This window comes from Somniosus microcephalus, chromosome 3, assembly GCF_052327205.1.
Source record: "Somniosus microcephalus isolate GS21.2 chromosome 3, FLI_Smic_1.0, whole genome shotgun sequence".
Classification (NCBI taxonomy): domain Eukaryota; kingdom Metazoa; phylum Chordata; class Chondrichthyes; order Squaliformes; family Somniosidae; genus Somniosus; species Somniosus microcephalus.
The window spans coordinates 234,451,546-234,474,961 of NC_140989.1; the positions used below are offsets into that span (position 1 = coordinate 234,451,546).

The window sequence follows — 23,416 nt, forward strand, 5'->3', positions numbered from 1 at the left end:
TTGTGTGCCTTTCTACTAATACTATCGGCTTAAATAGAAAACACAATTGCTTCCTCGTATGCTACTATACAAAAAGCGAAAAGATGACATGCAACATAATTCTCATAACTCTATTGCTTAACTGGGAGATGTTTATTGAACAAAGCTAAAACTATGAGGCTGCAATGCTTAACTCAATTATATCTGAACCAAGTTATTGTAACCACTACTGTATAACAATTACTCTAATTATGATGGTCATCGTTGTTTGTACAGAGTTAGAAAAATTAAGTAATGTTAGGAAAACAACTTTCTGTTGCCAATCATTTCTTGTTATCTGAGAAGTCAAGAGATAAATGGTTTAACATTGATGCTGCACTTCACTTAGGCTGTTGGCAGAACATTTCTGAGGTTGTTTGGGCTAATTTAACATTGAACTCCTCAAAAGAAGCTAAATACTTCATTGTTATATTAAACCCTTGCTGCACAATGGTAAATTCTGATCGATATGTTTCTAACATGAATCACGGACATTGTAACAATGGGCTCTTACAGCTGATCGTCCCTACCTTATTGAGCACTCAAGCCCACAATTTGAATTTTCCTTTCTGACAGGGGCTTGGGCCTGTGATGCACATTAATCATCCCTATTTTAATGGGACATCAATCTTAACGGAGGCAGAAAGTTCATGATGCCATTGCTGTAAATACCGTAAGCTAGAGAAATGCAGTTAATTTTAACTCTTGCTGCGAATTATGGGCTGATCTCCTGAAGCTTTTCAAGTGTGATATTCACATTTGCCTTGTATGTGTCTGCAATTTTGTGTGAGTTGTTGATGAAATAATGGTGGAGTAATGCCAAATAGTTTGATGAACAGTAAGGTGTTGAAGACATTACATTGCCTTTGTTAGGCTTTTATAAGGATACCTCTTGGCATTTATTCTTAATAAATGTCATCAACTCGCACAGGATTTCTCCACTACAACGTCACAATCCTCAACCGCAGCTGTCAATATGGTCAGTGTGCCACCATCGGAGTTGGCCACTCTTCTGCCATTCAATCAGATCATGGCTGATCTGCAACTCACTCAAGTTACCCACCTTTTCTCCATATCCCTTGATGCCCTTGTCTAACGAAAATCCACCAATGTCAGTCTTGAAAGCTCCAACTTAATCCAGCATCCACAGCCTTTTGAGGGAAGAGTTCCAGATTGTCACTAGCCTGTTTGTGTAAAAAAGCTTCCTGATTTCACTCCTAAATGACCTAGCTTTAATTTTAAGATTATGCACTCTAGTTTTGGATTCCTCCACCACAGGAGACACTTCCTCTGTATCTACCCTGTCAAATCTCCTTTATAATTTTAAACACCTCAATTAGATTATCCATCAGACTTCAAAAATGTTAAGAGGAGGATAGTAACAGACTTCAGGAGGACTGGTGAAGTGGGCAGACGGATAGGAGATAATATTTAATGCAAAAAAGTATGAAGTGATACATTTTGGGAAGAAGAATGAGGAGAGGCAATATAAACTAAATGGTACAATTTCAAAGGGGGTACAGGAAGAGAGAGACCAGGGGTACATGTGCACAAATCTTTCAAGGTGACAGGACAAGTTGAGAAGGCTGTTAAAAAAGCTTATTATAGCTTTATTAATAGAGGCGGAGAATAGAAAAGCAAGGAAGTTATGCTAAACCTTTATAAAATACTGGTTAGGCCTTAGCTGGAGAAATTGTGTTCAATACTGGGCACCAGACTTTAGGAAGGATGTCAAGGACTTCGAGAGGGTGCAGAAGAGATTTACTAGAATGGTACCAGGTCTGAGAGACTTCAGTTATGTAGAGAGACTGGAGAAGCTGGGGTTGTTCTCCTTAGAGCAGAGAAGGTTAAGGGGAGATTTGATAGAGGTGTTCAAAATCATGAACAGTTTTGATAGAGTAAATAAGGGGAAACTGTTTTCAGTGGCAGAAGGGTCAGTAAGCAGAGGACACAGATTTAAGGCAATTGGCAAAAGAAACAGAGACAACATAAAGAACATTTTATTTACACAGCGAGTTGTTGTGATCTGGACTGCACTGCCTGAAAGGGTGGTGGAAGCAGATTCAATAGTAACTTTCAAAAAGGAATTGGATAAATACTTGGAGGGAAAACATTTACAGAGCTTTGGGGGAAGAGCAAGGGAGTGGGACTAATTAGATAGCTCTACCAAAGAGCCAGCATAGGCACGATGGGCTGAATGACCTCCTTCTGTGCTGTTTCATTCTATGATTCTATAATACAAACCAAGTATATGCAACCTGTCCTCATTATCTAACCCTTTAAGCCCCGGTAATTCTAGTGAATCTTTATTGCACCACTTCCAAGGCCAATATATCTTTCTTGAGGTTTGGTGCCTAAAACTGAATTGAGTTCTCCAGATGGTGTCTGACCAAGTTCTGTACAAGTGAAGCATCACCACCTCACTTTTGTAACCCAACCCCCCTTGAGATAAATGCCAAAATTCTATTAGCCTTTTTGTTTTGCTTTTTGTACCGATGCTCTAGTTTTCAGTGATCTGTGAAGATGATCAAAGTGGATGATCTCACACTTCCCCATTGAACTGCATCTGCCATAGTTTTGCCCCCTCAATTAATCTGGCTATGTCCCTTTGAAACTTCCTGATTCCATCCACACAACTTCACATGCCTTATAACTTGGTGCTCTCTGCATCAACTTCTTATTTACCTGTCTGGAATGACTCCAGAGCCCCAGCATGTGATATCTGTTAGAATTCCCATCAAAATGAAAATGATTCATTTAGAAATGCAAAACACTATGAGGACCAAGTACTTGGCAAACTTTTTCTCCTTTGTTTGGAAACCGACAGTAGGATAAAGTATTTAATCATGTCATCAAGACATAGGACATCATTTCTCAAAAAAAACGATTTCGATAAATGCTTTCTCAAACCAACTGTGCCATCAAATTCGGAACCATTTTCTATCTCCGCCAGTTTCTAATTAAACACATCATAGAAATGGTTTTGATGTGCTACCACGTCTACTTCATCACAATCTTCATGCAATGTCAAATAGGCACGGCAGTGGAGAATGTACTTCCACATTGTTGCTACGTGAATACCTATGCAGTTATCAGGCTAAGACAGGAGTCTTTCACGTCATCAGTACTACAATCCTTTGGCCACTTGGAATCTGCAAATGGGTATGTCACATCATCCCCTTTCAAAATGGCAGAAATTCAAACCTAGCTAACTGCTGGCTATCCATTTCAAAGACAGATGCTTTCTGGATAAGTAAGTCACTGAGTAAACAAGACGTCAGCAACAATACAGCCAAGCAGTCAAAGTGAGTGAGCAGGAGCAAATGAAAATATATGTGCATGTCTTCTTCACTAGATGAACTACAGCACACAGATTCTTAAGGGAGTATAGACCAAGTGAGATAGTGCTGTATAATATCCAACTGTCTGTGTTATAGTTGCAGTGAGTGTGGCTGGAGCAGCATACATTTTGTGAACTGCCAAGCTAGCTGATCCATCAGGATAGATTCAGTTGGTTAAGGCCCAGATGCTGAGGAACATATGGCACAGAACAGCAATCACGTTGGACAATTACCACATAATTAATTCTTCAGAGTTCACCCTCAATATCCAAAAATATTCATCTTTATAGCTCAAAATGCCATTTATTTTAGAAAAAAATCAATTTCTAATGCTTAATATACCTCCACATCATTTAAAATCATACAGAATGTCTGACCTGATATTTTCAATGAATACTTTTCTTTATGAGGTGCATTGCATGTTCATTACTTCCAACACAAATGAAAATACAACATCTCCAAGGTAATCATCTCTTTTGCATTCTGACAGCAATATATGGTGTGATTTATTCATCTATTTTTTCTCAGACCCAGCTGGCTTATTCTTTACACCAGCTGATAACTCTTCAAAATATGAGGCCTGTGCTCAGGACTTTAAATATCAGATAAACCTTGATATTCTCAGAGCCAAATGATTCAGGTCCAAAGTTCAGCAAAAACCTGAAGTTTGTGTTAGAATTGGACTTTCGATCAAACGGCTTACACCCAAACCATTGTGTATTTACTAGCTGCTGCAATAACAAGCTTCAAGGCTTTTGGACTAAGTAGATTTGAGACTCCTGCAGTAAGGAGGGATAGACGTGGCATAAACTAGAACTCAATGTCTAAAGTTAAAAAAATATATAGACAACAGAATGTATGCTGCAGTTAATGACAGCTCTTTGTAACCATTTTGTTTTCACAAGGGCTCTTGATTGTGAACCTTGCTTGCTCACTTCTCAGACATTTCATTTCATCGTGGAGGCACCGTGGGAGACCATGCCAGCGCAAGCTGTTATAGATCTGATTGAGCCAAAGATGGATTGAGACCAATGTGAGAAGTTGGAAGAGTCACAGCCAGCCAAGCTCTCTCTCTCTCTCAGGCTGCTTACCTGACCTCGACTGCATCCTCCATCACTGTCATGTCTGTCTTGCATTTGGCTGAAGGATTGATGGCAAGTTCTGCTGGGGGAATGACAAAGCTTTTACTAAGCGGCAGCCACATTCCTTCCCCAAGGGTGTAAGTAAACCTGAAAAATATAATAAAAAACAGATAAGCTTAGGAAATGCAAGTGGCTGAGAACAGGAGGTTAAAGGCCTAACGAGCAGAGAGTTGACAGCTTGCACTGTCAGATTTCAACCATCAATTGACTAACAGAAGTCCCACACAGGTATTCTCCCCACAAGTATCTGAAATATTGGGTATCTATTGTATTTTTTGAAGTAGTGGAACACTAGTTGGATCCATCAGCATTCAGAAGGGGGGGCAGTAGGACATTTCAGGTATAGAGCCTCTGTCAGGCTGACAGACCTACTGCGTGCTTCCTGTATTATCTATTTTAATTTCAGAGCTCCTGCACATTTAGATCCTTGGCTCATTCATCACCACTCTGTCTCTGTTCTAATATAAGTGTGAACTTGCCACACTAGCTTTGTCCCACACCCCTGGGTTTCTCCAATCTGCCCCGCCTTGGGGAGAGAGCGGGAATATGGTAGTAATCCCTCCCCAACCGTGGGGGATGCGTCCCTGAAAACGCCTGTGGTTAGTAAAACCGCGGTTGACAAATACAGTATAAATGTTCAAATAACACAATAAAAAAGAATATAAAAGCAACAAAATCATGTTGTTTACCTTAATCCTAATTTAAAAACCGCGCATATGCAAAATTCACTGCCGCGGTTGTCAAAAGTTGTCGCAGAGAGGAAATCGTGTATACTTGAAATCCATGTATGGCAAAACCGCGGTTGGGGCGGGATTCCTGTATTGAGATAGAGGATCAGCCATGATCATATTGAATGGTGGAGCAGGCTCGAAGGGCCAAATGGCCTACTCCTGCTTCTATTTTTCTATGTTTCTATGTCTCCATCCCCGATAAGCTGTTTCTGTTATAGTTCCATAAACATCACCTTTGTTCTTTTACTATTAAATTAACGTTATTCCTACTGCCCTGATTTTGACAAAAAACTCCAGTAACGGTAGTCCACAATATTCAGCTAGAGACTGGGATACTGGAACCAATCTAGTATTTCGCCAGCTGTCTCCATATTTAAATTTATGCCTACAACATTCATTCTTGCTATTAACCAAATATCAGCTCTGCTTTTAAAGAAGCTGATCAATGTTGTACATCTATTTTTGGATGAGAATGTAGTTCACATGAGGTGAAGAATCTTCCAATTTTAAGTTTTGCTTGAAGGTTGCCCATTTTTAACTCATGTCTTCTGGTTCTGGAATCATAGTTTGAGTCTCCGACATATATTAAAGTCATCATCACTAGCCTTTGCTTTGAGCAATTTAAAGATCTAGGTCATGTCCTCTTTCTAATTTATTTCCTCCAATTAAAAAACAACTTGCACTTATATAGCTCCTTTAATATAGAACATTGTCCCAAAGAGCTTCACAGAGGCATAATGAAAACGGGTGCCATGATAAAGATGGAGAGATTAGGAGGGGAGAGATTTGGAGGTGGGGGGGAGGGGTTGGTGAGCAGAAACTTTGTCAAAGAGGTGGGTTTTAAGGAGAGTCTAAAGGGAGGGGAGGGAGGTGGAGGCATTTAGAAAAGTAATTCCAGAGTGTGGGGCTTAAGTGGCTGAAGACATGGCTGTCATGGTGGGGTGAAGGGAGGGGGGTGCACAAGAGGCTAAAGTCAGAGATATAGACAGAGTAGAAGTGGGGGGAGTTGTAGGGCTGGAGAAGCAAGGTCATAGAGGGATTTAAACACAAGATGCAATTTTTAAATCTGGAATATTAGGGGACCAGAAGCCAAGCACGTTAGCCAGAATGGATGTGATGGGTGAGTGGGACCTGGTGCGCTTTAGGATATGGCCAACAGAGTTTTGAATAAGCTGAATTTATGGAAGGTGGATGAATGGAGGCTGGCCAAGAGACCTTTGGAGTAATAAAGTTTAGAGTTGACAAAAGCATGAATGATGGTTTCAGCAGCAGATAGGCTGAAATTGAGATGGATGCATGCAACATTACAAATGTGGAAATAACAACAGAAAATGCTGGGAAAACTCAGCAAGTCAGGCAACATCCGTGGAGAGAAATTTGAGTTGACGTTTCGGGTTTGACCCTTCTTCAAAACTGGAGAGAAAAGGAACTAGATCGAAGGCAGGGCTGCGATCGGACAAAAGAATAAAAGAACCAAAAGAAGTAAAAGAGATTAGAAGCTAGACGAGATGGTAATAGGCTGTGATTAGGTGTAAAGTGTACTGGCAGGGTAAAAGATAGCTGCCAGGTGTGAGAGAGAAACAAAAGGAAAGGGGGGGGGGAAGGAAAGGAGTGGAAAAATATAAGTGAAAATGAAATAGGGGCCGAGGTTATGATCTGAAATTGTTGAACTCAATATTGAGACCGGAAGGCTGCAGAGTGCCTAATCGGAAGATGAGGTGCTGTTCCTCGAGTTTACGTTGAGCTTCCGTGGAACAGTACAAGAGGCCAAGGACGGTGAGGTCCGAGTGGGAATGGAGCGGTGAATTGAAATGACAGGCGACCGGAAGCTCGGGGTCACCCTTACGGACTGAACGGAGGTGTTCCGCAAAGCGGTCACCCAATCTGCGTTTGGTCTCCCCAATGTAGAGGAGACCGCATCGTGAGCAGCGAATACAGTATACTAGATTGCGAGAAGTACAAGTAAATCGCTGTTTCACCTGGAAGGGGTGTTTGGGGCCCTGGACAGTGGGGAGGGGGGAGGTATAGGGGCAGGTGTTACATCTCCTCCGCTTGCACGGGAAGGTGCCAGGCGAAGGGGAAGGGCTGTTTGGGGTGGTAGAGGAGTGGACTAGGGTGTCTCGGAGAGAGCGGTCCCTGCGGAATGCTGAAAGGGGAGGGGAGGGGAAGATACGTTTGGTGGTGGGATCACTTTGGAGGTAGCGGAAATGCCGGAGGATGATCCGTTGAATGTGGAGGCTGGTGGGGTGAAAGGTGAGGACAAGGGGAACCCTATCGTGGTTCCGGGAGGGAGGGGCAGGGGTGAGGGCAGAGGTGCGGGAGATAGAACTGACACGGTCGAGGGCGGTGTCAACCACGGTAGAGGGGAATCCTCGGTTGCGGAAAAAGGAAGACATGTCTGAAGCACTGGTGTGGAAGGTGGCATCGTCGGAGCAGATACGGCGGAGGCGGAGAAACTGGGAGAATGGAATAGAGTCCTTACAGGAAGCGGGGTGGGAGGAAGTGTAGTCCAGGTAGTTGTGGGAGTCAGTGGGCTTGTAGTAAATATTGGTCGATAACCTATCCCCAGAGATGGAGACGGAGAAGTCGAGGAAGGGAAGGGAAGAGTCAGAGATGGACCATGTGAAGGTGAGGGAAGGGTGGAAATTGGAGGCAAAGTGAATGAAATTGTCAAGTTCGGGGCGAGAGCAGGAAACGGCACCGATACAGTCATCAATGTATCGGAAAAAGAGGTGAGGGAGGGGACCCGAGTAGGACTGGAACAAAGATTGTTCCACATAGCCCACGAAAAGGCAGGCATAGCTAGGACCCATGCGGGTACCCATGGCAACACCTTTGATTTGGAGGAAATGAGTGGAGTTAAAGGAGAAGTTGTTCAATGTGAGAACAAGTTCAGCCAAGCGGAGGAGGGTGGTGGTGGATGGGGACTGGACGAGCCTCTGTTCAAGGAAGAAGCGGAGTGCCCTCAGGCCATCCGGGTGGGGGATGGAGGTGTAGAGGGATTGTACGTCCATGGTGAAAAGGAAGCGGTTGGGGCCAGGAAACTGGAAACTGTTAAAGTGGCGGAGGGCGTCCGAAGAGTCGTGGATGTAGGTGGGAAGAGACTGGACAAGGGGAGAAAAGATAGAGTCAAGATAGGAAGAGATAAGTACCGTGGGGCAAGAACAGGCTGAAACGATGGGTCTACCAGGGCAGTCCTGTTTGTGGATCTTGGGAAGGAGGTAGAAGCGGGCTGTGCGGGGTTGGGGAACTATGAGGTTGGTGGCAGCGGGGGGAAGATCTCCAGAGGAGATGAGGTCAGTGACAGTCTTGGAAACGGTGGTTTGATGTTCGGTAGTGGGGTCATGGTCCAGGTGGAGGTAGGAGCAGGTGTCGGAGAGTTGGCGTTCAGCTTCCGCTAGGTAGAGGTCAGTACGCCAAACAACAACAGCACCACCCTTGTCAGCGGGTTTAATGACAATGTCAGGGTTGGATCTAAGAGAATGGAGTGCTGCAAGTTCAGAGGGAGGTAGGTTGGAGTGAGTGAGGGGAGCAGAGAAATGGAGACGGCCGATGTAACGGCGGCAGTTAGCGATGAAAAGATCTAGAGAGGGTAAGAGGCCAGGGGGAGGGGTCCAGGTAGAATGGGAATTCTGCAAGCGGGAGAAAGGGTCAGTGGTGCGGGGGGAGGACTCCTGGCCAAAGAAGTGGGCACGGAGACGAAGGCGGCGGAAAAAGAGCTCAGCATCGTGCCGAGCTCGAAATTCATTGAGGTGGGGGCGTGAGGGGATGAAGCTCAGGCCTTTGCTGAGGACTGATCGTTCAGGGTCAGAGAGTGGAAGGTCAGAGTGGAAGCAGGTAGTCTTTGTGATGGAGAGGATACAAGATAGGTCGCTCAACTGAGGGTCGAACAGGATGTCAAGGATGCAAACAGTTTGGTTCAGTTTGAGACAGTGGCTATGGAGGGGGATAGAGTTGGTGGCGAGGGTATGGCATTTGTGGCGGAATTCTGAAGACGATTACTTCCCAATGTTTAGTTGGATAAAGTTATGGCTCATCCAGGATTGAATGTCAGACAAGTAATCTGAGAGCACAGAAGCAGTGGAGGAGTTGAGAGAGGTGGTGCCGTTCAGCATGCATGTAGAACCCCATGTCTGTGCATAATGTCGCCAAGGGGTAGATAAGGAAGAGGAGGGGGCCAAGGATGGATCCTTGGTGGGCTCCAGAGGAGAGGGAAGCCACTGGTTGAGGCACTCTGGATCACTAAGAGAGGAACAAAGCAAGTGCAGTACCATTGAACTGGACAATGGAGGAGAGGCATTGGAGGCAAATCGTGTGATCAACTGTGTCAAAGGCTACGAAGTGGCCAAATTGATTAGGGAAAACCCAAAAGCACCGAAGGGTAAAAATCAACTTTGGCAGTGCATAAAATGACTGATAGCACATTGACCACCCGATACATACTGCCTGATTTTCCCTTCCATTATGTCAATGGAAATAAAAATCAGGCAGGGTGTATAACTGGTGACTGATCAGCTTCACCGAATTTGAATTTCACTCTTTCCTTCCCCCCCCCACCCCCACACCACCCCAACCGCCTCTAAAATACCTTTGAAGGACTTCTTTACAAACTCGGATCAATGGATGACAAGGTGAAGGCATGAGCATGGATTAGTAACTAGATAAATAAAGGAAAGCAGAGGGTAGTTGGAAGAGGAGACAGGCCTCACTGAATTGGGCTGTTGAAGTGTGGTACCCCAGGGATCCATGCTTCTTATACATAAATGACTTGAATTCACAGTCTCGGTTCAAGGTAGTTACATGTGTGGATGCTGTTAAGCTGGGAGTCGGTGGCTTCAGATGATGCTGCCAAGATCTTAGAAAGAGAGCTTGGCAGGGTATGTGCTTGGGTTAATAGGTGGCAAATGAAGTTCATTACAAATAAAAATGAGAGACTCCACGGGTGGGATAGAACTTGCTACAGGTGAAGTTGAAAGAAACCTGGGATGTTAGTCAACTCATTGTTCACCATGTCCAAAAAGTTTGAGGTGGTGACAAGCAAAGCAAACAGAATGCTCATTTGTATGGTCATATCAGTCGATTATAATGAAGTTGTTGTGTGATCAGGCTACAACTACAGTACTGTGCACATTTCTGGTTGCCCTGATGTATAGGACCATAAAGACCTTCGGGGCAATGGCAAGACGAGCAACAAGGCTAATTAGAGAGGTGAGTAATGAGGAATGACTCCATAAGATAGGACCCTTCTTTTTAAAAGGAGACAGCTTATAAGGAGCTCCTAAGATTATATAAGATAATCCACAGGATAGAGACAGTAAATCCAGAACAATACTTTCAGATACATCAAGACAGCAAGATTTGAGGCCACAGATTCAGGGTTAAGGGCAAGTTATGACAGATATCAAGAAGTAATTCTTTACAGCCAGGAAGAGTAGCTGAGCCCAGGATATTGAAGACATTTAGGTAGAAGGGCTTTATTCATCCCTGATAAATACCAGAGACATCATAGAAAGAGAGGCACAAGATGGAAGATGGGACACGATAAACAAACCACTACTCCAAACAAGAACAGGATCCAACCCAAATCAAGGGTAAAGTAGCAAATGAACACCCCTGTCTACATAACCAGTCATCAACAAACACCCTTAACCCTATTGAATGACATACAAGTACGTCAAATACTGTATGTAGCCCTGCAAATAAAAGGTAAGGCGATTCAAACATGTAAATCAATGTGAAATTCTAAGAAAAATAAATGTTTTTCATTTGAAGGTCAATCATGATGGGAGGCAATCTATTGGTGAGTGATTCCTGATTAATCAGACAAGACAGTTTGATGAAATGATTGGTGTTTCTTATTCTTAAAATAAGTGGATATTGTGAACATCTTGTTTTGAGGAGGTGTCTTCCTCAATCTTCCTGTGGCAGACAAATAAAACCTTTATTAGTACACATGCAAATTGGGTAGAAATGTATATGTAAATAAACTATTACCAAGGAACTACTACCTATACCAGAGAAACTACTCCGTTATGTTTTATGGCACAATGATATTGGTGTAATTATTGATCTTATCTGTGTGCTACAAGAAGATTGAAGCTTTAGGGCCTTGCCAGACACGGAATTTACGAGCACAGTCAAAGCTCAAATGCAGTCTCAAAACAGCTGCTCCACAGAAGAAAAAAGCCATTATTGGTTTTTTTTTCAGTACGAGAATAAATGTAAGATAAAATGGTCATTGTATTTAATGTTTTGAAGTTTCACAGAGAATAAATGGAACTTATACGATTGAACCAGCTGAGGCTCATTTCTGTAGAAAAGAAAAGACCGAGGGGTGACCTGGCGGGGGTCTTTTAAGATTATGAAATGGTTTGATAGGGTAGACGTAGAGAAGATCTTTCCATTCGAGTGGGAGCACTAGAGGCCATAAATATTAGAGAGCCATGAATAAATCCAATAAAGAATTTAGGAGAAACTTCTTTACCCAGAGAGTGGTTAGAATGTGGAACTTGCTACCGCAGGGAGTGGTTCCTCTTTTGATATACACAGGGAGTGGTTGAGGTGACTCGCATAGATGCATTTAAGGGGAAGCTAGATAAACATGAGGGAGAAAGGAATAGAAGGATATGCTGATGGAGTTAGATGAAGAGAGGTAGGAGGAGGCTCGTGTGGAGCATAAACACCAGCATAGACCAGCTGGGTCGAATAGCCTGTTTTTCGCTATTCATTCTATGCAAAATAACCATAAGGCAACATAAAAAGCTTCATTAAACACTAGTTGCTTTTTTGCCAAATCATGGATCTTAAAAATATTAATCATTGCAAACAATCTAGATGTTACTAAACATTGTATGCTAGTTTGATGATCTAGGTTGCCTCTATATCATGAACTAAGTGCTTTATGCCACTAGTATTCAATACTGAGTGACTGAAGTTAAATATGGCATATATACACGTGCTGATGAATAAAAAGTCCAATTTCTGCTCCCCCCCCACCTATTGTAATCAACCTGCGTACTACTTATTAACATCATAATTTAGTTCCTTCATTCAACTTTTTATCCCCAGATATCCAAATTGACGCCTTGAAGCCAGTGTTCGACCCAAAAGAAATCTTTCAACGGTATCAGGAGCCAATGAAGAATTAATTATCTTTTCATGGAATTAACAACAACAACTTGTGTTTATATAACGCTTTTAATGTAGTAAAATGTCCCAAGGTGCTGCACAGGAGTGTTATAAGACAAAACATTGAAACTGAGCCACATAAGGAGAAATCAGGGCAGGTGACCAAAAGCCTGGTCAAAGAAGTACGTTTTAAAGAGCGTCTTAAAGGAGGAAAGAGAGGCGGAGAGGTTTAGGGAGGGAATTCAAGAGCTTAGGGCCTTTGCAGCTGAAGGCACGGCCACCAATGTTTGAGCGATTATAATCAGGGATGCTCAAGAGGTCAGAATTAGAGGAGCACAGATATCTCGTGGGGTTGTGGGGCTGATGGAGATTACAGAGACAGGGAGGGGCAAGGCCCTGGAGGGATTTGAAAACAAGGATGAGAATTTTGTAATCGAGGCATTGCTTTTTTTTTTAAGTAGAGAATCTGGTCACTGAATGAGCTCCTGCCAACCTTTTTGACGTTGTTACAGAAAACTCAGGAGATTCCTGACAACCTTCATATCCTGGCCAAACTGTTAAATCAGCACTCCTGTTAATCTGCCAATCTCCCCGACTCATTGTAGAATCTGTCAGCAGGCTTCTGCTAATAACCTATACCTCACTGATGTCACTCGTTAATTTTCTATCAATCTCCCAGACTCCTTTTGGAAGACATTCATCAGGCTTATGGTAATCTCCTCAGTACTGTTAAAGGCATTTAATAATTTTCTGATAGGCTCCCTGATGAAGTCAGTCAAGTAAGCTCCTGCCAACCTCAGATGCATTGATACAATTGCTCATTCGTGCTGCTATCAAACTCCCATGATGCTTAAATGAAATCATTCAATAGGCACTGCCAACTCCGAACACATTTCAGAAGTTATTTGACTGGCACCTACTAATCTCTCTGATAACTTTTTGAAGTCACTCAGTGGGCATCTGTTAATCTATCTGATGTCACACTGGAGTCAATGAGCCTTTGCGAACCTACTTGTTGTCATGCTAAAGTCGGTAAATGGACTGTTGTGAATTTGACGTTAGTAAGTGTTCTCCTGGTGACCACCATGATGTCATTCTGAACGCATGGAGCAGAATTATGACATTTGCCTGACAGCTTATCAAGTCACAAAGCCAATTTATTTTAAAAATCACTGTGGAGCTGGATCTGCGGCTAAACTCACAAGGAATCACTTCACATTCCTTGTCTGTCCCAAAGTGATTATTCTGGTCGTTACTACTGGAATATTGACAACAATCCTGAATGGTAAGAGAGGCAAGTCCAGTCTTTTCCAAACCACTATTTCCACAAACAGCAAATACCCCTGTTTTCATTTCACTTGGTTAACAAACAAGCTCCTTGGAAGAGAGTTAGCTCGCTAATGAGTAATTCAAAGTTTGCAAAGGTAATACAAGATAGATTTGGCCTCCATGTGCGAGTTCTGACTTTTTAATGGATACACCTGCCTGGCAAATATAGCCCGGATTTTGCAGTGGGTAATGACGGCGAACTGTCAGCATTTGCCATCATTATCACTCTGAAACTGGTCGTAACTACTGGATATAGCACATTCGCAGATAAAGGCGGAAATTCTGAAGTTGCGGTCAGCCATTCCCTGTTCCGCTGTGCAACTCTCCATAGCCGGTAATCAGTGAAATCATATGAACTGACAAAAAACTTTCCCTTTTCCAATCTAATATCGCTGTTAAACACCCCATGAAAAGGTAAGCCTTGTTGAAGCTGGTGTAACTGGGGTTTTAACAGCATATTGGCCTCTGAACAACCATTCTGGCCCTGAAAAATTAATTTTATATTTGTGGAATGTCAACTATCTCCATTATGATAAAAATTACTAGATTTTTTAACTAATAAATATTTTAAATTTTTTAAAAAGTTGTATATGATATTTCAGCTTCCACCTTAACCCCATATGTATGTCTCAATCTTTATTTTGCTCTCGTTAAAACTTTTGAAAAGAGATAAAAGCTGCTTTTTATTTCCTGGCTTGCTGTCTGTGAGAATTCTTCAATGTGATGGCTGCTTAGATAGCTTTTTTTTAAAATTCATTCACGGAATATGGGTGTTGTTGGCAAGGGCAGCATTTATTGCTCATCCCTAATTGACCTCAAGAAGGTGGTGGTGAGCCACCTTCCTGAACTGCTGCAGTCCGTGTGGTGAAGGTACTCCCACAGTGCTGTTAGGGACGCAGTTCCAGGATTTTAACCCAGTGATTATGAAGGAACAGCGATATATTTCCAAGTCAGGATGGTGTGTGACTTGGAGGGGAACTTGGAGGTGATAGTGTCCCCATGCGCATGTTGCCCTTGTCCTTCTAGGTGGAAGAGGTCACAGGTTTGGGAGGTGCTGCCGAAGAAGCCTTGGCGAGTTGCTGCAGTGCATCTTGCAGATGGTACACACTCCAGCCACAGTACGCCTGTGGTGGAGGGAGTGAATGTTTAACGTGGTGGATGGGATCCCAATCAAGCGGGCTGCATTGTTCGGGATAGTGTCGAGCTTCTTGAGTGTTGTTGGAGCTGCACTCATCCAGGCAAGTGGAGAGTATTCCATCACACTCCTTACTTGTGCCTTGTAGCTTGATGACATCACTACTGCTGCATGCTAGAGATTCCCTTTGGACAGCGCTACTATCAAATTAAGGTTGAGAAAACTAAAGTTTTCGCCACAGAGATCGCAAGTTCTTTGTGGGCAGCTTTCATTGAGGTCAGCGGTGATCGCCGTCACTTCGTCGCTGACCACAAATTCCGGGACTGTATGTTTACCCTTTTCTGTAAAAGTAGATGAGATAGTTTATGTTGTGTCCCGAGGGTCTGCTGTGGAGCCTTTCATCCCTTGATAACACGAGACTGAGAGTCTTTGGAATGCTGAGCTAATGATACCCAATACAAACTTAGGAGCAAGTGTCATGGACAGCGTATGCTGTAAGGGGGCCTTGAGAAATCATAATTAGAAACATAGAAACATAGAAGATAGGAGCATGAGTAGGCCATTCGGCCCTTCGAGCCTGCTCCGCCATTCAATGCGATCATGGCTGATCATCCAAATTCAGTATCCGGTCCCTGCCCTCTCCCCATACCCCTTGATCCCTTTAGCATTAAGAAATATATCCAACTCCTTCTCGAATATATTTAATGCATTGGCCTCTACTGCCTTCTGTGGTAGAGAATTCCACAGGTTCACCACTCTCTGGGTGAAGAGATTCCTCCTCATTTCTGTCCTAAATGGCTTACCCCTTATCCTTAGACTGTGACCCCTGGTTCTGGACTCCTCGACCATCAGCAAGATCCTTCCTGCATCTAGTCTGTCCAGTCCTGTCAGAATTTTATAAGTTTCAATGAAATCCCCGCTCATTCTTCTAAACTCCAGCGAGTACAAGCCCAATCGACCCAATCTCTCCTCATACGTCATTCCTGCCATCCCAGGTATCAGCCTGGTGAATCTTCGCTGAACTCCTTCCATGGCAAGAACATCCTTCCTCAGATAAGGCGACCAAAACTGCACACAATACTCAAGATGTGGTCTCACCAAGGCCCTGTACAGCTGCAGCAAGACATCCTTGTTCCTGTACTCAATCCCTCTCGCTACGAAGGCCAACATACCATTTGCCTTCTTAACCGCCTGCTGCACCTGCATGCTTACCTTCAGCGACTGGTCTCGTTGCACTTCCCCTTCTCCCAATCTATTGCCATTCAGATAATAATCTGCCTTCCTGTTTTTGCCACCAAAGTGGATAACCTCACATTTATCCACATTATATTGCATCTGCCATGCTTTTGCCCAATCACCCAACCTGTCCAAATAATCCTGGAGTTTCTCGGCATCCTCCTCACAGCACACACGCCCACCCAGCTTTGTGTCGTCTGCAAATTTGGAGATATGACATCTAGTTCAATTGTCTAGATCATTAATATATATTGTGAATAGCTGGGGTCCAAGGACCGATCCCTGCGATACCCCACTAGTCACTGCCTGCCACTTGGAAAAAGAGCCGTTTATTCCAACTCTTGGCTTTCTGTCTGCCAACCAGTTCTCTATCCAAGTCAATACCTTGCCCCCAATCCCACGTGCCTTAATTTTACACGCTAATCTCTTATGCAAGACCTTATCGAAAGCCTTCTGAAATTCCAAATACACCACATCCACTGGTTGTCCCTTATCTGTTTTACCAGTTACATCCTCAAAAAATTCCAGTAGATTAGTCAAGCACGATTTACCTTTTGTAAATCCAAGTTGATTTTGTCCGATCCTGTCACTGTTTTCCAAGTGCTCTGCTATTACATCTTTTATAATGGCCTCTAGCATTTCCCCCACTACCGATGTCAGGCTTAATTTGCCGGTCTGTAATTCCCCATTTTCTCTCTACCACCTTTTTTGAATAGTGGTGTAACTTTAGCTACCCTCCAATCCATGGGTAGTGTTCCAGATTCCATCGATGATCAGCAATGCATCTACTATTTCTAGGGCCACTTCCTTAAGTACCCTAGGATGTAGATTATCAGGCCCTGGGGATTTATCGGCCTTCAATCCCATCAATTTCCCTAACACCATTTCCCTACAAATACTGATTTCTTTCAGTTCCTCCCTTTCATCAGACCCTATGTTCCCCGACATCTCTGGGAGGTTATTTGTGTCCTCCTTTGCGAAGACAGAACCAAAATATGTATTTAATTGTTCTGACATTTCTTTGTTCCCCATTATAAATTCCCCTGATTCTGACTGCAAGGGACACTCGCTTGACTTCACCAATCTTTTTCTCTTCACATATCTATAAAAGCTTTTACAGTCAGTTTTTATGTTCCCTGAAAGCTTACTCTCATATTCTATTTTCCCTTTCTTAATTAATCCCTTTGTCCTCCTTTGTTGAATCCTAAACTGCTCCCAATCCTCAGGCTTACTGCTTTTTCTGGCCAATTTATATGTTCTCTCCTTGGATCTTATGTTATTCCTAATTTTCCTTGTTAGCCACGGTTGAGTCACCTTTTTTGTTTTATTTTTATGCCAAACTGGGATGAACAAATTCTGTAGTTCATCCATGCGGTCTCTGAATGTTTGCCATTGCCTATCCACCATCAACCCTTTGAGTGACATTCCCCAATCAATCCTACCCAACTCGTGCCTCAGACCATCGTAGTTTCCTTTATTTAAATTTAGGACCCGAGTCTCTGAGTCGACTACTTCGTTCTCCATCTTAATGAAGAATTCGATTATATTATGATCGCTCCGACCCAAGGGGCCTCGCACAACAAGATTGCTAATTAATCCTTTCTCATTACATAATACCCAGTCTAAGATGGCCTGATCTCTGGTTGGTTCCTCGACATATTGGTCCAGGAAACCATCCCGTAAACACTCCAGGAATTCCTCCTCCATAGTATTGTTACTAATTTGGTTAGCCCAATCTATATGTAGATTAAAGTCACCCATGATGACTGCTGTGCCCTTATTGCACGCTTCTGTAAAATCCCTTTTAATGCCATCCCCAACCTCCGCATTACTGTTTGGAGGTCTAATACCACTCCCACTAACGTTTTCTGCCCCTTGGTATTTCTCAGTTCTACCCATCCAGATTCCACATCATCAGAGCTAATATCCTTCCTTACAATTGTGTTTTTTAACCAGCAATGCTACCCCACCTCCCTTTCCTTTTTGCCTATCTTTCCTGAATATTGAATACCCCTGGATGTTGAGTTCCCAGCCTTGGCCAGCCTGGAGCCATGTTTCCGTAATCCCAATGAAATCATATTTGTTTACCTCTATTTGGGCAGCTAATTCATCCACCTTATTACGAATGCTCCTCGCATTAAGACACAAAGCCTTCAGGCTTGTTTTTTTAATGCTCTTAGACCTATTAGAATTATTATTTACTGTGGCCATGTTTGATTTAAACCGTTGATTTCTCTGACTGCCACTTCTGTTTTTCTCCTTCCTATCTTTTGCTTTTATCCTTGTTTCCCTTTCCTCTGTCCCCCTGCTCAGGTTCCCAACCCCCTGCCATTTTAGTTTAAACCCTCCCCCAGAGCACGAGCAAACACTCCCCCTAGGACATCGGTCCCGGCCCTGCCCAGGTGCAAACCGTCTGGTTTGAACTGGTCCCACCTCCCCCAGAACTGGTTCCAATGTCCCAGGAATTTGAATCCCTCCCCCTTGCACCATTCCTCTAGCCACGTATTCATCTGAAATATCCTTCTATTTCTACTCTGACTAGCACGTGGCACTGGTAGCAATCCTGAGATTACTACCTTTGAGGTCCTATTTTTTAATTTACCTCCTAAATCCCTATATTCAGCTTTTAGGACCTCATCCCACTTTTTACCTATATCGTTGGTACCTATATGCACCACGACAACTGGCGACCAATTATCACGGAAGTTCGGCAAAGATCGAGGGCTGGTCACTCTGCCGCTTGAGCTCAGCAACTGTAATGTGAAGACTGTCAGTCTTCACATCGGTGTGTGTGTTGCTGGTGAGTATTATTTTTCCACAATAAAATCTGTAAGCAAAGACTTTGGCTGGATTTTCTCAATGGAGGCAACTTGGAGGCGGGACTGCTGCTTGTCAATTTCATGAGCGGAGTAAACATCGCCGCGCCCGGGCGCTAGTTGCAGTCGCCCAGGCAACATCCTTCGAGAGAAATTAGAGTGACATTTCAGGTCTAACCTTTTTCAAACTGCAGTATTTTGCTATTATATAACCGTTTGTTGGTTTAGAAACTGAGGTGCTGTCTGATAAGAATATATATTCAGTTCAGCTTTCCCAGAGGAGATTCAGCACGGGAATGCATTCTAGTACGCAGAGTAAATGTTCTCTGGAACGATCCATGGGTCTCACTCTCATTTGCTTCGATAATCCACAGGTTAAGATATGCTCCTGATTGCAAGGGGCACAAAATACACTTACAGGAATGGCCAATGGTGCTGAACCCAAGGAAATGCCCAGCATAAAGGCTCAAAAATGTGACACTCCCAGTTCTTGACCACAATCCAGTTGACTGCAGAAAGAGTGTCGCTGTCCATTGATTCAGTTTGGCTACAAAGTCCCTTGTGGTGGAGTGGCTTCTTGGGCAAGGTTCCAGATGGCACTGGTAACCCTGGAACCATACCCCAGCATGATTGGGTGCCTTAAGGAAAGGAGCAGAGAAACGAGGGAAAAGAAAAAACCCATCATCAGATTCAACAACAACTTGCATTTATATAGCACCTTTAATGTAGTAAAACGTTCCAAGGCGCTTCACAGGAGTATTACCAGGCAAAATTTGACACCGATCCACATAAGGAGACAATGGCCCAGATTTTTCCAATCGGAGGCTTCCTGCGTGCGGCTGCCTCCAGTCTGGAAAAAATCTACGCACCTACCTGAGGGCTCCCGAGCTCCTGGGCCTCTCCTGGTGAGCGCGCGCAAAGCCCCAGGTATCCCAGGGGTGCAGGTGGTTCGCAAGCGTCCCTGGGATAACGCGGGTCAGGCGAGCCAATGGGAGAAGGAATCCCCCTTCACACTTTTGACAGGGCTCTCAGCTTAGACCCATCAAAAGTATGAATGGGGATCACTCAAAAAACACACTAAAACATTAAATAATTTTTTTTCAAATCACGTATTTAAAATTAGTTAAAATTACATTAACAAAAATTAAATTTTTTGAAAAAAAAAATTAATGTTTTTTACGGGGCTAAAAATAAACTTACCTTTTTTTGAAGTATTTTTAAATTATAAATGAGTGAAAAAAAATTCATTTTTTTACTTCTTTAAACTCTTATGTTGGTAAAAGCAGGTCTTACGCTTTTACCAGGCGTAAGATTTTTAAAGGTTTTCAGTGGGCGGAGGTTCTGCAGAAAGCGGAACTATCCGCCCGCAGAGGCCCTTCTCCAGGGCAGGCGTCCGATCTGACAAGAGGATTCTTGACAGATCTGAAGTGCCGGTTTTCAGCGCATGCGCTTCACATGCCTGAAACTGGCACTTGCAAGGTCCCTACAGTTGTGTACACAGCTCGTATACACCCATAGGGATCGGAAAATACGGGCCAATAGGACAGAAAGAGGTAGGTTTTAATGAGCGTCTTAAAAAGGAGAGATAGTTAGAGGTGGAGTGGTTTAGGGTGGGAATTCGAGAGCTTAGGTTCTCGTCCGCTGAAGGCACGGCTGCCAACGGTGGGGCAAAGGAAATTGTGGCTGCGCAAGAAGCCAGAATTGGAGGAACGCAGAGATCTGGGAGGGTTGTAGGGCTGGAGGAGGTTACAGAGATAGGAAGGGGCAAGGCCATGGAGGGATTTGAACAGAAGGAAGAGAATTTTAAATTCGAGGAGTTGCTGGACTGGGTGCCAATGTAGGTCAGCGAGCACAGGGGTGATGGGTGAATGTGACTTCATGCTAAATAAATTCCGAGTGAATTGTGAATTTATTTAGTGTCCTTCACTACTGGATACGTATAATTGTGTGTTCTGGGAGACTCCAAAAGCAGCCTCTTCTGCGACTCTCTCCTAAATCCAATGGATTTTAATTATTAAATGTTATTAGAAGGTTAATATATATAATTTAATACATAATAAATTATAAGAATTAGAATTGGCTCGTCTAATCCTCAGTTTGAGATACTTGATCAGCATGTCTTTTGAAATGAGTACTTCAAGGCAGGCTGATTCAATAGATAACAAGAATATAGCAAACAGACCTCAATGGAGCTATGAGAATTAATTGAGAGAATACAGTTATATCTGGCACCTGTAATTGTGATTTACGGCCTAATCTCTGATGGTATTACTCTCACCTTTCATTTTCATTGATCTTCCCATCTGTGAGGATAACCAGCTTTTACGTAAATGTGTGTGTGTGTGTGTGTGTGTGTGTGTGTGTATGTGTGTGTGTGTGTATGTGTGTGTGTGTGTGTGTGTATGTGTCTATAAGGAGGAGAGAGGAAATAGGTAGAGGATTGGAGTCTTCTCTTGCAGCAGCTGAATATTCTCAGAAACAGCTGATACTATTTACCTCTGTTGTAGAAAATCACACAAGGAGGGTTGTAGCATATGGTGTGAGGTTGGATCACTCTCTGGCTGTGCACAAAACAGCTGCCATTTAAAATAATATAAAATCAAGATTCTCTCTCACATGGCAGCTGTTGATGATTCTGCCATCATCATTTACACTTCATCTAGAGTCATCTTTTGTTTCTTAACTTGTCCCATTACCATCTTCTTTTGCCTCGCACCATCATCACTTTTGTCTTTTAATCTCTCCTGCCTTCCACCCTATCACAGACCTTCCCTTTTGTTCTTTCCTCCCCTCCCTCCTTTCCCTGCCCCTACACTTGCTTAAAAACCTGTTACATTGCCAACTTTTTCCAGTTCTGATGAAGGGTCGTCAACCTGAAACGTTAACTCTGTTTCTCTCTCTACAGACGCTGCCTGACCTGCTGAGTGTTGCCAGCGTTTTCTGTCTTTATGACACAGACACACTGGTCTGCAGTAAAACGGATGAGGGAATTTTAAGTGTAGATGTACCTGGGCCCCTGTTGCACCCAAAGTGCATTGCTCTGGTCCAGGCCCAGGAGTGCTGGTATTTCCTATCCTGAGCTATTAACAGGGGGCTCAGGGGCACTGCACCCATCCCACCCAATTTAAGTCCACTCCCTGCCACGACTGTTTCCAATAGATTCCGTCAACAGAAAGCGCAGAGCTTTCACGGCTTAATTGGAACTATTTTGTCTATTAACCCAACTGAGCCTGTGCCCATTGCCAGTTGACGACAGAGTGAATGCAGTTGTCGCTGATTCTCAGGATAGTGACAATGCAGGTGCATCAATCCAGCTCCCTCAAATGCCAGCACAGGAGGGTTTGAGCGACTGCAAAAGTTTGTTTCTAGTTCCAGTAATCAGTGCTCAATGTTGCTTCAGTCTTCCAGCTCCAAAATAAATTTAATTTCTGCCAGTCTCAGCTGTTACCACTGGTGCAGTGCAAAACACAACTGCCAGGATTTTGACATGCCTATGTCATGGGACCTCATTTGAATATATCTGGATGACCTCAGTGGTGAATCCACAGGCGGATCGTCGGGAGGCCTCAATGGCGATCGCAAACTGATTGCTATCATTAAGGGGCTGAAGCCAGTCCTGCCACAGAACGGAACGCACCAAATAAGAAAGGTACAGTGAAATAGTGCCTCAGAAATGCTAAGAAATTCAAGGAACTTGGGGGCAATAGTTCATAAATGGTTTTAATAAATACTTTTCACTAGTGAGAGAAACACTGGGAATTACAGACACAGTCCCCGGTGCCAGGGTTAAGGATATCTCGTCGCAGCTGGAGAAGAACTTGAAGTGGGAGGGGGAGGATCCAGTTGTCATGGTCCACGTAGGAACCAACAACATAGGTAGAACTAGGAATGAAGTTCTGCTGAGGGAGTTTCAGGAGCTAGGATCCAAATTAAAAAGCAAAACCTCAAAAGGTAATAATCTCTGGATTGTTACCTGAACCACGTGCAAATTGGCATAGGCAGAAATCCCCAGATTCCAGAACAGTCCCCAAGGATTGGAAGGTAGCAAACATAACCCTGCTATTTAAGAAAGGAGGATGAGAAAAAAACGGGGAACTATAGGCCAATTAGCCTGACATCAGTAGTAGGCAAAATGCTAGAATCTATTATTAGGAACGTGGTAACAGGGCACTTAGGAAATCATAATATGATTAGGTAGAGTCAACATGGTTTTATGAAAGGGAAATCGTGTTTGACAAATCAGTAAGAGTTTTTTGAAGATGTAACAAGTAGGATGGATAAGGGGGAACCAGTGGATGTGGTGTATTTGGATTTTCAAACAGCATTCAATAAGGTGCCACACAAGAGGTTATTACACAAAATTAGGACTCTTGGGATTGGGGGTAATATATTAGCATGGATTGAGGATTGGTTAATGGACAGAAAACAGAGAGTAGAAATAAACAGGACTTTTTCAGGTTGGCAGGCTGTAAACTAGCCGGGTACCGCAAGGATCAGTGCTTGGGCCTCAGCTATTCACAATCTATATCAATGATTTAGA

General features: G+C 43.4%; 1 protein-coding gene across 1 annotated transcript in view; it reads right to left on the bottom strand.

Annotated features, from left to right (window-relative positions):
• astn1 (astrotactin 1) overlaps positions 1-23,416 on the bottom strand; it is a 3,287,998-nt gene that overhangs the window by 2,202,919 nt on the left and 1,061,663 nt on the right. The window contains exon 8 of the mRNA XM_085982255.1: positions 4,451-4,588. Coding sequence (XP_085838381.1) covers positions 4,451-4,588 — 138 coding nt within the window. The remainder of the gene's footprint in view (positions 1-4,450; positions 4,589-23,416) is intronic.